The sequence below is a fragment of the Sorex fumeus genome, unplaced genomic scaffold (genome assembly GCF_029834395.1).
Source record: "Sorex fumeus unplaced genomic scaffold, SorFum_2.1 ptg000009l, whole genome shotgun sequence".
Classification (NCBI taxonomy): Eukaryota; Metazoa; Chordata; class Mammalia; order Eulipotyphla; family Soricidae; genus Sorex; species Sorex fumeus.
This window is the reverse complement of record NW_026606066.1, coordinates 491021-504857: the sequence shown is the minus strand read 5'-3', so window position 1 is coordinate 504857 and position 13837 is coordinate 491021. Positions and strand designations below refer to the sequence as shown.

The 13837-nt window shown below is 50.2% G+C and overlaps 2 protein-coding genes across 2 annotated transcripts in view; both read left to right on the top strand.

The window, feature by feature from the left end:
* Positions 1 to 3867, top strand: part of TFCP2L1 (transcription factor CP2 like 1) — a 60625-nt gene extending 56758 nt beyond the window's left edge. Inside the window, exons 15-16 of the mRNA XM_056110471.1 lie at positions 2653 to 2704; positions 3821 to 3867. Coding sequence (XP_055966446.1) covers positions 2653 to 2704; positions 3821 to 3867 — 99 coding nt within the window. The remainder of the gene's footprint in view (positions 1 to 2652; positions 2705 to 3820) is intronic.
* Positions 1 to 13837, top strand: part of CLASP1 (cytoplasmic linker associated protein 1) — a 376782-nt gene that overhangs the window by 351036 nt on the left and 11909 nt on the right. The gene's annotated exons all lie outside the window — the stretch shown is intronic.

Genomic DNA, 13837 nt, shown 5'->3' with positions numbered 1-13837 from the left:
ACACCTGTACCACCATCCTCAGTGTCCTTCTGGGTGGAGGTGATGGTGTGATTCTTCCCCATCATCTCCCCATGGGAGTGTTTACTGTGTGCCTCTGTGAGTGTCGCTTGTAAAATCTCCACAAAGCTCTTGCTATTCAAGTATCTGCCTTTTGCTAGTTTTGTTGCTGAATCAGAACTCCTCCCTGGGCGTGATTTCCACATTCATCAGTTTGGGGCCACACCTGGAGGTGCTCTGGCATTACTGCTGTTCTCCTGACTGCACACAGGAATTACTCCTGGTGATGCCCAGAGGACCATGTGGGATGCCAGGGATCGAACCCGAGTCAGCTGCATAAAAGGCAGGTGCCCTACCTGCTGTATTATTGCTCCACGCCCTGCTTTTTTTCTTTTTTCTTTTTTTTGAACCTCATTTTACAGATGAACAAAATGAGGCCCAAATTCCCTCCCACGAGAATCAAAGTAGAATCCTCAGGAGAGGTGACCTGCCCCTGGGCAACAGGCAGTTATCCACAGCAAGAAAAACGTGTCACTGTGCAATTCTGAGAAAATTCAGTGTGTGGCAAGACCAAAGCTAAGACTGACCTGAGCCCTTGCAACCTTTGCAATTGCTCTGGGGCCCTGTGGGAAGTTCCTTCCCCAGTTTGCCCAGTGCCCTCAAGAACAGGCAGCCGAGCAAATGAAGCAGAGAAGAGAACTCCAACAAATGCCACCTCTGCAAAGTAGGCCATTCTTAGTCCCCCAAGTCTCCTTGCTTTTTAACCCAAATCAATTGGAAACCTTTGGCTCTTAATTGCCCGGAGTGCTGGAGGCAGCCTGGCCAGGCGAGGAGCCGGCCCCTGGGGTGCAAGGGCATTTAATTAAACAAGGGAGTTACTGATTAAGCCTGTTGTGGGCTCTGCTTAGGTCTTTGCAGGTCCTCAGTATAGAATAAATGTACTTCACGCATCATTAGGTGCTGCAGGGAGGGGCAGGGGTCAACAGGTGGTGGATTGGCAAGATTTGGGGCAATAATCTGGGGCAGGCAATAAAAATGTAAGCTGCATTTTTTTCCTTTTACTTTGGAAAGGATTGTGGTCTGGTGTGTGTTGTATTTCTGCACATCTTTCATATGCTTTAAATGGAAAATGTGAGATATAGCAGACAAATACACAAAAATATACAAATATACAGAAAGTATATGAAGCTTATTTGTACAGTTCAAAGACTAAGAAAAGTGCCCCCAAATATTCACATGTGGGTGTGCATATTGTTATGTTAGACGCCCTTTGATAGGCTGATCTCCTATTCTGCCCTGTCCCTTGATGGCTAGTCTGAGTTTAGTAGTCACCATTCCCAAACATGGTCTGCTGTTACCTCCTTTAAACCTAAGTGGGATCATCCTGTTTGCAGCCACTGCTCCCTCCTTCTCCTCATCCCATTCTGTGCCATGTCTCTGAGGGCCACGCGTGTCAAGGCAGGTGACTGGAGGTCATGGCACTGCTAAACACACAGCAATCTGTCCACGTCTGTACCGTGTTGGTCACTCTGGATGGACCCAGGCTGTGTCTGGTCCTTGCCCCGAGAAACCTCACAGCACTCAGCATTCCCACTGGGTATCTATCCGAGGTGGCCGTTGGGAAGCACCATCAGTTTAGTGACCGCTGCCTTCTCTGGGCCAACCGGACACTTCTAACTGGCACCTGGAAAACAACTGTCTGGGGGCAGGGAGTGTGGGCATCTGCTTCTTAAACTTCTTCAGCATATTGAGATCCCACATGTGGTTCCGTAACTGAAAAATAGTTAGAGTCTAAGACTTCTGACCACGCGACACTGCAAAATGGATTTGATTGCTCACACGTGTCACAAACACTGAGGCGTTTCTGGCAGTGCTTCAGTGAGCCGTGCATGTAGGGGCGCGAGTGGGGTAAACGAATGTCAGAAGGCCGGCTTTGGGACATCTGCCGGTGGGAGATGTGTGGTGGGCCACCCTAGGTCCTCTGGACGGACGGGCCACAGCTGAGACCCCCCTCCACCTGGTCCTATTGTTTCTCATCCTGGTTAATACACATAGCTGCTCATCAAAACAACCCCACTGTGCAGGGAGGGCTTGGGGCAGAAATAAGAGCTCGGCTTGCCAAGGTCGCCTGGCAGGCTTAGGAGAACTCCTGCAGAGAGGTGGCTGGTGAGTAATGCTTCAAGTCCTGCCACATTTGTGGACACAGGGAGTGGCACTTTATAATTGGCCCTGCTAAGGCTCTGATACATGGAACCCAGGGAACCTGCTAATTACCTAGTTTTTTTTTAAAATTATTACCACTTTAATTTTCTCTCTCTGCTATCACACACACACGCATGTCCATTATAGAGATTGGAGGATTCAGTACCAAGGGGAAAACAGGCAAACAAACAACCTTCAGTTTCTTATTAAATGTCCATATCTGACTTACTTTCCAGGTTCTTTTCCTTTCAGTATTTTGTTACTACAGAGAAATGATTGTTTTGTGCATTTGCTTTGATTTTTTTTTTTTCCGGTGAAAATTCACTATGACAGCATCTCATACCTGTGGAAGCCCCGGGCCCTTTTTTCTCCTGGCTGAGTCATGAGTCACTGAGACACTCTGTGCACTCTGAGCTCATTACTAAAGGGGCTGATCTCTCTTTTGCCCTTCAGATGGTGCAGAATTTCCAAGATGAATCGTGCTTTGTCCTCAGTACCTTAAAAGGTAAGTCCCCCCCCCCCCCCGCCTCCACCACCACCACTCACCCCTTGGCCATTCTTATTGAATTATAGAGTGGGGTCTAAGCCCCTATGTTGTTGGGAGTGGTGGGGTAACCTCACCTTTCTGCATTTCTGACTCCAAGGGTATGTCACCTGGAAATGCTCTCTGGAGAGAAGGAAACAAAACTACCCATCATATCTAACTCTGGGAACAGATTTGGGCTCCCAAGGTCACTTCTGAGAGGGACTTCCCTATCAGACAATGGTGACTTCGTGAACATAGGCTGGATAGAAGAGAGATGCAGTACAGTTTTTCTAGAACAGGGGTTTTGCCTCTTCTCCTCCTGAGAGGGCCATTTGGATATTTATAACATCATTTGTGGGCCGTACACTGTAAGCAAACAGGTCGCAGACAGCTGATGAACAGCCTAAGAACATGTCCTGTCCTATACCAGGGCCAGACCTTGTATCTGCAGACCTTAAACAGTCCTTGGGCGAGACACTGCTCAACTCTGTTGGAAATAAGGGTATCCCAGCAGCTCCAGGGGAAAGACGGTCATGGAGTCTGCAGGCCCTGTGGATTGGACTTGGGGTCTGGGGTTGGCATGGAGTGTCTGAGGAAGGTCTCTGAGGAAGCTGCTATGGCGGAGTAGGGAGAGGTCAGCTGTGCACTTCCTCGGGGCCAGGCGAGTTTCTGGAGTATGTCAGCATTAGAAGCTGACCAGCTGGGCTGTAGACCTTGCACCTACATAGGCGAAGGCATAGGTCATTTCCACCCATTTTCACCAAAGATGGATGGGGAGGTCTACAGAGCTCGGTGCTCTGAGAATTGAAACTGTCCAGAATCTGTTTTGGACGACTTAGGCCCTTTGGTCCTTGGACCTTGCGTTGTGTGTGGTAGCAAGGCCAACATATACAAACCAAAACTAAATCCAGCAGATAGACATACCTGTTGACATCCCATGCCCCACCCCCCTTCACCTGCATGCTTGACTTTGCCGTTCTCTGCTCATGTGGGTGGCAGAGCTTCCACTGGGATGCCAGCACTGCGTGTGTACAACCCCTCCCCCACCCCGTGCCCCACTGCCCATGACACATCCTGTGTTTCTCTCTTTTGCAGCCGAGAGCAATGATGGCTACCACATCATCCTGAAATGTGGCCTCTGAGCAGACCGGGAGCGTGCCACTGCCTCCGACCCCAGCCCCACACACCCCCTTGGATGTAGACATGGCACCGCCCCAAAAGCCGAAAACTCACCCAGTGAGTGAGCTGTGGCCAGGAGGGTCCGGCTGTCCAGAAGCCCCAGCCAGGAGGCCACAGCCACCAGCAGATGCAAAGTCTCAGATGCACAGAACGCTGATAGCTCCTCTCCTTTCCCCTCAGCCTCCGGCCTTTAATCATCCCGTTCCTTTCCCCAGCCCTGCTGTTCTAGAGGTCAAAGGGCAGGATGCCTCAGAAACTCAGTGCCCGCCTTAGCTGGAGGCGAGTTCACTGGGTAATTGGGGCACCACCTGCATTGTTCCTCTTGATCACTCTGCTGCCTCCAGAGAAAGTCCTGCCTCGCCCTGAACCTTCACCTGCTGCTCTGGAAACTGGCTGCCAGCTGCAGAGGGGCGGCAGTTTCTTCCCTCTTCACCTGGGTTCCCCCTCTCAGAGGCCCGGCTGAGCAGACATCTTTGCTGCTCTTGAACGGATAGATGGAAGTGGGGGGAGGGGGGCTCTGGTTCCGTGCCTTTCATTTCTTTCACCTTTCCCTGATTTCTAAGCTGCTTCCTGGCTCTGAGAGGGGCTCACAGCTCTGCAGGGCCTGGTAGAGACTACTGTGCCCGCATCGAAGCTTCCACACTGACCTTGGGGTGGGGAGGAAAAGGAGAGAAAGGCTATTTCAGGCACATTCTCCAGAGTGTCCAAGAGATGAGGACAAGTGATTCCTATTTTGCTCCGTTGGTGTCATTTCATAAGGGGTAAGGGAGGCTAAGAAGTCAACGTTTCATTTTCTGATAAAGTGATTCCAGACCCCCTTGAATGGACTAACTACATCCAACCTAGATAAGTCAGTCTTGGGGAACCCACCAAGTTCCTTAGGGAGTTTTCATTTCCTCCCTGTTTAAATGTTGATCTTTTCTCATCAGTAGGGGAACTGTCTAGGGCATTTTGCCTTCATTGGGATGGTTGAATCTTCTTTCCTTTGCTTTTTCTTAATCTCTCCACCTTCACCCCATGACGATTGCTATCTATTCCAGAAGTTGCCAAAATTGGCAAGGATTGGCCAAGAGTGGAGCCCCTTTCTAAGTGGAATATCTTGAGTCTTTGTGTGGTCCGTTTCCAGTTGCTGGTGATCTCTGTGGTCCAGAGTTCCAACTCCTCCCGCCTTTGGGGTTCATCTCCCAAAACATGGGGAACCCTGTGACCAATAGAGCAGGAGTTTATAGTTTCTGGAGTATTGCTTAGGGGGAAATAATAGTGCTTGGGTCAAAGATGATCAGAAAGGGGATGTCATTGTTTTACAGATGGGGAAACTGAAGAACAGAGGATCCGCTCCACCTACCTGATATCACAGGATAGGACAGTGATAAAAGCTTACTCTACAGCCCAGGGGCTTCTGTGTGTGGAAGAACACGGGTACAGCAGGGCCCCAGCACTGAGGACAGGCCCCTGAGTCCTGTTCCTTTCCTCCGAGGACTTTCCTCATCAATGGGAGCAGGCAGTATCATGACAGAGATAGGGTTCACCAATCATTAGGCTCATCCATTTAGACTACTGTGGTTCTTTAGTAAACTCACAGAAACACCACAGTCAATTTTAGAACATTTCCATCACCCCTGAAGAAATGCGCTTTTCTCTTTAGCAATCGTCACTCTACCATCTTCCCCTCCTCAACTCTCGTAGCCCATGGCTACCAGGAACCTGTTTTCTATCAAGATAGACCTATTCTGGACATTTCATATGAATGAAATCATACAATCTATGGGTCCCCCACCTCATTCTTAGCTATTTCATTTAGCATAATGTTTCCATGGACCACGCAGGTCGACTACAAGTACGTCAGCCCTCCATAGAGCTGGAGAACATTCCCATTGGACAGTTCCATCACGTTCTGTTCTTCCACCGATCCCTTGGTGGCTATATTTGAGTCATTCCTACTTTGGCTATTGTGAATAATGCTGCTATAAACATGTGCACATTTTGGTGTGCAGGTATGTTTTCATTTCTTTTGGACATATACATAGGACTGGAATTTCTGCATTATATAATAACTCCATGTATAACATTTTGAGAGGCTGTCAAGACTTTTTTCCCCAAAGTAGCTGCACTATTTCGCATTCCTATCTGCAATATCTGTCTTCACATCCTCACCAGTGCTTGCTCTTGTCTGTCTTTTTGACTGATGGGATGTTATCATCGTAGTGGGTGCAAATTAGTATGTCAGTGTGGTTTTTGATTTTTTTTGTTTGCCCTATGACTAATGATACAGAGCATCTTCTTTACATGTGATTATTGACCATTTGTATATCTTTGGAAAAATAGCTGTTCATATCTTTTGCCCATTTTTAACTGGGCTGTCTTTTTATTACCTAGTTGTATGAATTCTTTGTGTATTCTGGATACAGGTTTTTTTTTTTATCAGATATATGACTTGTAAAAATGTTTCTTCTTTATGGTGGTGTTTATCCTTCGGAGCACCCAAGTTTAAAATTTTTGATGATGTCCAAGATTTTATTCCACCAACCTACTTCAACCCTCAGCATCCCATATGGTTCCACAAGCACTGCCAGGAGTAATTCCTGAGTTCAGAACCAGGAGTAAGCCCTGAGCATTGCCAGGTACACCCCAAACACAAAACAAAAAAGATTTGTTGTTATACATGTATTGTAATAATTACATACTTTTTGGTCTCACAATGGTCTTTGATTAGTTTACTGAGTTAATGTGTGTCTATGTTGTGAGGTAAGGGTCCAACATCATTTCTTTGCAAACTGCAGTCTGGTTGTCCTAATCTCAGTACATGAAAGGACTTAGAATCACCATGCAATTACCTTGTCACTTTTGCTAAGGCCCCAAGATCTTTTCCCCTGGGGCATGGGACTGTCATTGAGAAGCTCACTTTTATCATTATTTTAAAAAAAAATTGTTATTAGGTCACATCTGGTAATGCTCAGACTTACTCCTACTCAGGGATTACTTGCAGGCTCCAGGGACCCTATGGGGTGCCGGGGATTGAACCCAGTCAGCTGCGTATAAAGCAAATATCCTATCTTCTGTACTGTTGCTCCAGCCCCTCATTATTAGGTTTTTTTTAATTCAATCCATGTAAATTTAAGATTTTCCAGCTGCCTTTCTATTTTACTCTTGCTATATCCCCTTTATCTCAATCATACTGAATCCAATCTCTCTCTCTCTCTCTCTCTCTCTCTCTCTCTCTCTCTCTCCTCTCCCTCCCTCCCCCCCCCAATATTTCTTGGTGCCTGACCTAGCTCTCTGTACTAATCCTAGGGAAAGGTCAAGGTGCATTATTTTCTTTTTTTGAATTGTGAGGAAATGAGTCGCATAGAATTGGAATGACCTGCCCCAGGTCACAGAGAATCAGGATTAGGCCTTTGGTCTTATGCCTTCCAAGCTTTTGCTATACTGTAGTCACAGACCTAAGGGGTGCCACTACCTAGGCTAAGTTAAAAAATAGGCTTTCCCCCCGTCAATTCCAAAGGAGGGTCTAATAAGGAAACTTGTGTTGCCTTGATTGATGGCTGTTACTAGATTCCAACCGGCTCTGAAAACACTTGCTGCTGGCCGCCCTCCTTACTTCTGCTTAACTGTTTTCATAAAATTTTGTCACTTAACGAAGTGAAAGCCATAGATGCCCCCCACCAAAATACACATGGTAAATCCATACTGAAATGTTTTAACTCCCTTATTCAGAAGGCTGTCCCTTCCACGAGAATCAGACGAACTGAAGCTTAGCTGGCCTTTCTTTCCTTCCTTTCTTTTCTTCCTTCTCCCTTTCTTTCTCCCTCCTTCCTTTCTTCCTTTCCTCCCTCCATTTCCTCCCTCCTGCTCCTTCCTTCCTTCCTTCCTTCCTTCCTTCCTTCCTTCCTTCCTTCCTTCCTTCCTCCCTTCCTCCCTCCCTTCCTCCCTCCCTCCCTCCCTCCCTCCCTCCCTTCCTTCCTTCCTTCCTTCCTTCCTTCCTTCCTTCCTTCCTTCCTTCCTTCTTCCCCTTCCCCTTCCTCTTCTCAGATAAGCTGCAGCTTTCCCTTCTTCCAGCCACTGTCTTCCCTGCGAACCCTGCATTCAGAAGTCTAGGTTCCCTTTTTTCCCTCTGACCCCAGTTTTTCAGACCGGGCCTTCACTTGGGCCACAGCCATTTGTCACTGTGCTCCCAGAGGTGAAGTCATCCTCACTGTGTGCTCACTTTTCTGTCTTAAATGAGAAGCCTGATGCTGAGTGTTTTACTCTGAGACCATGAAACTTCTTTGGCAGGCAAGTCCCTGTTGGCAGTGCGGAGCTCAATCTTTATCACCTTAAAATTAAAGATAGGCAACTCTTGCATGGGGAGCAAAATCATTTGCTGTTGGCAGGGGTGATGCGCCTTTGGAAAGAGCCAATGTGTGAGGAGTAAGAAGATTTGACTTGAGGGCCTTAGCAAAGGGCAGGCATTGCCCTGGTGACCTGTCCCAGGAGGCCATTAACGAGAGGGGCCTTGCCCAGGAGCAGATTGGAACCAGCTGAATCGTGTGTCACAAGTTTCTGAGTTTCTGAGCATGCAGCCTGGCTTCCGGGGCTGACCCGAGTCACTCAGGGTCTGAAAATCATTAACAAGTTTGGAGGGGAAATGCAAAAGCTTCTTGTGCTGTTGTCAGTGCTAAGGAAGGGAGGAAACCCCCAGGGGCTCAGAGAAGGTGGAAAAATCTCCAGAGGAGAGTGGGGTTGGGTGTCTGAGATCCTGGATGAGTGGCAGGGGAGGAGAGGACGAGAGCCAGGTGTCTTAGGTCTCCTTCAGGACTGGCTCTGTCTCCTCTCCTTATTAGTCAGGGCTGGACCCTTCTCCCGTCTCGGTTGCCTTGTTGACGTGATGAGTCTGAGGGCTGGTGGCCATTCCCGGTTTCCCTCAGTCTTACCATGGCCAAGAGGTCCCTCTTCTCCGAGCACCTCTCAGCAACCCTTCCCTTCGTCCTCTGAGAATAGGGCAGGACTGTTAGGAGGCCTTGGAGGTGGCAGTGAGACCTCAGAAGGGTCTGGGGGCAATGAGGTGCTGCCAAGTGTCTCTTGCCCTCTGTCCTTGAGTGACACCAGCATCGCGAAAGGGGACGCTGCTCCCGGTCAGTTGTTGGGCGCAGTGGTTTGTTGTGGGGAGACCCCAGCCCTGCTGCCTGGCACTGGCCTGCATTCAGGACAAGGCAGTCACCGGGTGTAGTTTCCTCCCAGTCCTTCCCCCCCGGTGGGCGCTCCCAGGTGGGGGAACGTCAGGGTTGCTGACGAAAGATTGTTCAGTGATCCCCAACTGCCCCTTGCTGGGTGGAAGTGGGGTGGCTGTGCTCTCTAGTGCTCATGGATTTAAAGTGATTTCTTAAAATGTCACTTCCCACCTTTCTTGGATTGGGGCGGGCTCTTTCCTAACTGTGGTGGGAGGCTGTCTTGGGGGCGTGTGGCCCTAGGCTGGGTCATCGGGGCACCATAGGTCATGGGGAGGTGGGCATCCAGGCGGAAGTTGTCATACTGCCACATTTTTTTTGTATCTGAAATAAAGCATATTTTGCACTTGTTACTATACCATTGTGCAGACACAAAACCTGTATGTGGGATCTGTGCTGGGAATGCGAATAAAAGGAACTCATTTGTAACCACTGTGCTTCAGACCTTTGCTCTTTCCATTTTTGCCCCCACTAAGCTTTTAGGCCACACCCAGAAATGTTCAGGGACCACTAATGACTTCACTCAGAAATTACTCTTGACTGTGCCCAGGGGACCGCATGGGATGCCAGGGATCAAACAGCTGCAAAGCAAGCATCCTGCCTGCTCTACTGTCTTTCCATCCCTTGGCCCTTTTATGCTTAGTTTTGTTTTTGTTTTGGGGAGTGCCATGTCTTGGCAATGATCTGGGGTTACCCCTGACTTTGCACTCAGGAATTACTCCTGGTGGTATTTGAGGGACCTTTCTGTTTTGATAAAGAATTGTGATGGGGCCCGAGATCGTAACAGTGGCTGAGGCACTTGCCTTGCATGTGGCTGACCCGAGTTTGATCCTCACACCTCATATGGTCTCCCAAGTCAATCAAGAGTGATCTTTAAACATAGAGCCACAAGTAAGTCCCTGAGCACTGCCAGGGATGGCAGAGGCAAATAAAACCCAAAACAAACAAAAGAATTGTGATGAAATGCATCCAGCATAAAATTTATTATCTTGATTGCTGTTTCTTTTGGTTTGATGATAACACCTGGCAGTGCTCAGGGCTTACTCTTGGCTCTGTGTTCAGGGGTCACCCCTGATGGGGCTCAAGGGACCCTGTTTGGTATCCAACTGGGATCCAGCAAGGGTCAACTGCATGCAAGGCAAAGTACCCTGCCCACTGTACTAATTTCTCCAGCTTTTGATTACTTTTAAATGTACTGTAAGGGGGATGGAAAGATAGTACAATGGGTAGGGCACTTGCCTTTATGTGGCCAACCCAGGCTCAATCTCTAGTACTCCATAAGGTTCCCCAAGCCCTTGCCAGGAGTGATCCCTGAGTGCAGAGCCTCAAGTAAGCCCTGAGCATAGAGGGTTGTGGCTTGAAAACATAGAAGAGAGAGTATTGGTGCTGGGTCTGGTTTTGGAATGATGTACACATAAAAAGTATGACTACTAGTATTGCGAATCCCAATACCTCAATAAAAATGTGTTTTGTTTTGCTTCTTAAAGGCATACTGACAGTGGTATTAAATATAGTCACATCTGTACCATCACCATTCACCTCCAGGATGGCTTTGTCCCCATTCCCACCCCCTGCTCTGTCCCAGCTCCTGGCACCAGCTGTCTGCCCCTGGATGGGACCCCTCTGGGTGCCCGAGGCTGGATTCACAGCACATGCCTTCTGTAAGCCTGGCTTCCTACACTGGGCAAGGTCAATGGGACAGCCTTTCCCTACACAGGACTAGATGCTAGCCTGCCATGCATCTGTCTGTGTTCTGTCTGTCCCTCATCTGTCCCCACACAATTGTGACTTCCAGTTGGATGGGATGGTGAGTTGGATGAATTTTTATGTGAATGGACACACCCACAGGAGAATAAAACTCCTAAGGAAACTCTTGGGCTATTGCCCTGGTGGCTGTGCCAGTATGTTTACACTCAAACTGGGCCTGGTAGACATTGTATTTGTAAGTCAATGTGTGTGTGTGGGGGGGGGGGGAGGGGGGAGAGACAGAGCGGTGAGCATGCATGAGTGGTGTATAAGGGATTTGTGTGTATGAGTCAGTGAGTGAATGTGAATGTGTGGGTGTGTGAATATGTGAGTGATGTGTGTATGTGTGTGAGTGTGCCTATGTGTGTTCCACTGTATTCAGGTACAGATCAAAACTACGGAGTAGCCCTTCGACTAGGCTAAGCCTGGTTGTGAACTGGCATTATCCTTCTCACATCCTCTAAATCTGGGGCGGGGGGGGTGGTCCTGGGCAGTGTCTCCCACCTCACTGGCTGAGGTGACCCTCAGGGATGACCAGAGGAGGACACCAGAGGGGGTGCAGAGTTCCCTGAGATTGTGTCATACAGGATGATGGCCCTAGAGGCTGTGTCACCAGAGCCAGACCCCCAGGAGCCCAAGGGCGTGTCCCTACCTGTTTTCTGGACAAAGTGAACTGGAGCTGGTTTCCCAGTGACTTAACTGGAGCTAGTTTCCCTTCGGAGTGTCTCTCACCAGAAAAAGCCACACTTCCCAGAGGGCCCGTTCTCTGTCCTTGCCTGGGCCTGGCTCGGGGGGAGGGCTGGGTCAACCATGCTGCAGGGACTGGCTTGTGGAGGGATTCAGGCCAGCCCCCGAAAGAGCTATGTGTCTTGGGGAAGGCTGCACACTGCCACCACCCCCCCCCCCCCACCTTCTCAGGATCCTGTCCCTTCACCCAGGGGAAGTGCGTGGTGGCTGGGAGGCTCCCAGAGTTCAGCGGGTTGAATTATTAACCCACCTTGATTGGGCCAGATCAATATTTAAACTCAATTACAAGGGAAAGGGGTTATCTGGAGAGAGTTTATCTGGCAGGAGCAGCTATTGAGTTATCTGATAATCTGAGAGGCTGACAAGGAATGGGGGCGGGGTGTTCCAGTACAGAGAGATCTGGGGGAAAGGGGGGGCTACTTCCCTCTGCCCTTCATCCTTCCCCCCTCCCTCCCTCTTTCTCTCCCTCTCTTCCTCCCTCCCTCCCCCTTCCCCTCCCTCCTCTTCTTCCTTCCTTCCCTTCCTTCCTTCCTTCCTTCCTTCCTTCCTCCCTCCCTCCCTCCCTCCCTCCCTCTCTCCCTCACTCCATCCTCTTTCTCCCTCTCTTTTTCTTTCCCTCTCTCCTTATCTCTTCTCTCCCTCACCTTATATCCCCCCCCCCCCCCAACTCTGTGGACCCAGTTCTCTCCACAGCAGTCAGAGTCTGAGGCCCTGTCCCAAACGGAGCACCCTCCTCCTGGAACGGTCAGATGTTGGTCTGTGACTCATCACTCTGACTCTGGGGTCCAGCCTTTCCAGGAATGCTTGGTGACTGAATTATCTTGTGACAACAAGCTGCCTGGCAAGTCAGGGTGAACCCCAAAGCTCCTCCTGACCCCATGGACCAGTCCCCAGCTGCTGTGCCCTCACTGTGCTTCTTTCAATCTTGTTCATCTGGAATGTGGGGCTAACATAGTGGGAACAGAGGTTGACCTCATCCAGAGGGAAGAGAGAGACTGGGGAGTTTCCTGATTATGGAAAACTCATAATTTATTTTATCAGCCTGAGGCAGGGGTCTGAGGAGGGTTCCCCAACCCCTGCCTAGTACCTGCTTTCACCAGGGTCCTCTCGGGAGCTCTCAAGCTCGCCACCATGAGGACTTGCTGGTCTGAACTCTACTGCATAAAGCAGAGCCCCCTCACCCCCACAATTCATCCATCATCCACTCCTTCGAGGGTCCCACGGGCCTGTCCCAGGGCGAGGTCAGAGTGTCACCCAGGAGAAAACCCAGATCAGTCACAAACCTGCCACTGTACCATCTACTGTTTCCCTTTCTTTCCTCCCAGTTTCCTTTCTCGGGTGCCCTCTGCACTGCCCTGGCCCTGGCGGGCTGGTAGAGATGCCCCGCATGTCTGTGAGTTCCGTGTTCCCAGGAGGACAAAGCCAGTTTGTTCTCTTGCTGATGTGTCCACCTCCCCTGCCCTTTAATTCACAGCCTTCGGTCACTGAACCTCGGAGCGTGGAGCACTGTGTCTCCCCCGACGGCAGGGGAAGGGCCGAGTGACCTCGAGATGGCAGTCCTCACAGATGCAGGCGTCGGGGCGCAGAGCTGGGCCTGACCCTGGGCTGGGCGGCAGGCAGGGCAGTGCTGCGGTCGCAGCTGAAGGAGAGAAGGAGAAGGGGGGATGGAGCTGCTCTGAGCCTGGACCCTCTGCCCCTCCTCCAGGGTCTGCTGCTCTGACTCAGCCTGGGCACTAGGGTCATCAGCTGCTTCTGCCCCACAGTATCCCCTGAGGCTCGCAAAGAGGTGGGCAGGTCCCATGTCCCTCCCGGCATGGCAACAGAACCCTACCTCCCACCAGCCCAGGCATGAGGAGGGACCCTCTGCCCTTCCTCCAGGAGGTGGAAGGGGTGCAGTCAGGGGACAGAAGTTTCAGCTGGAAGTCCAGCCCTGACATGGGGTCCTGAGCCCCAGCTCCACCAAGCGTTATGGAGTGGGGGCTCTTCCATATACCATCCCAAGGGGCCTGGGCTGGCCCTGGGATGGCCCAGGAAAGGAAGCCTGTCCTGTGTGTGTGTGTGTGTGTGTGTGTGTGTGTGTGTGTTGGGGAGGGGGTTTCTCCTCCCATATGCTCTAGATCTCCAGTTTCACCCCAGCACCTCCCAGGACACACGCTGGGGGTGCCCAGGTTAACCTTTTGGCTGACCTCAAGGGCCCTGCCCAATTATGCAGCCATTTCTAGGGGTCCCTCCACAC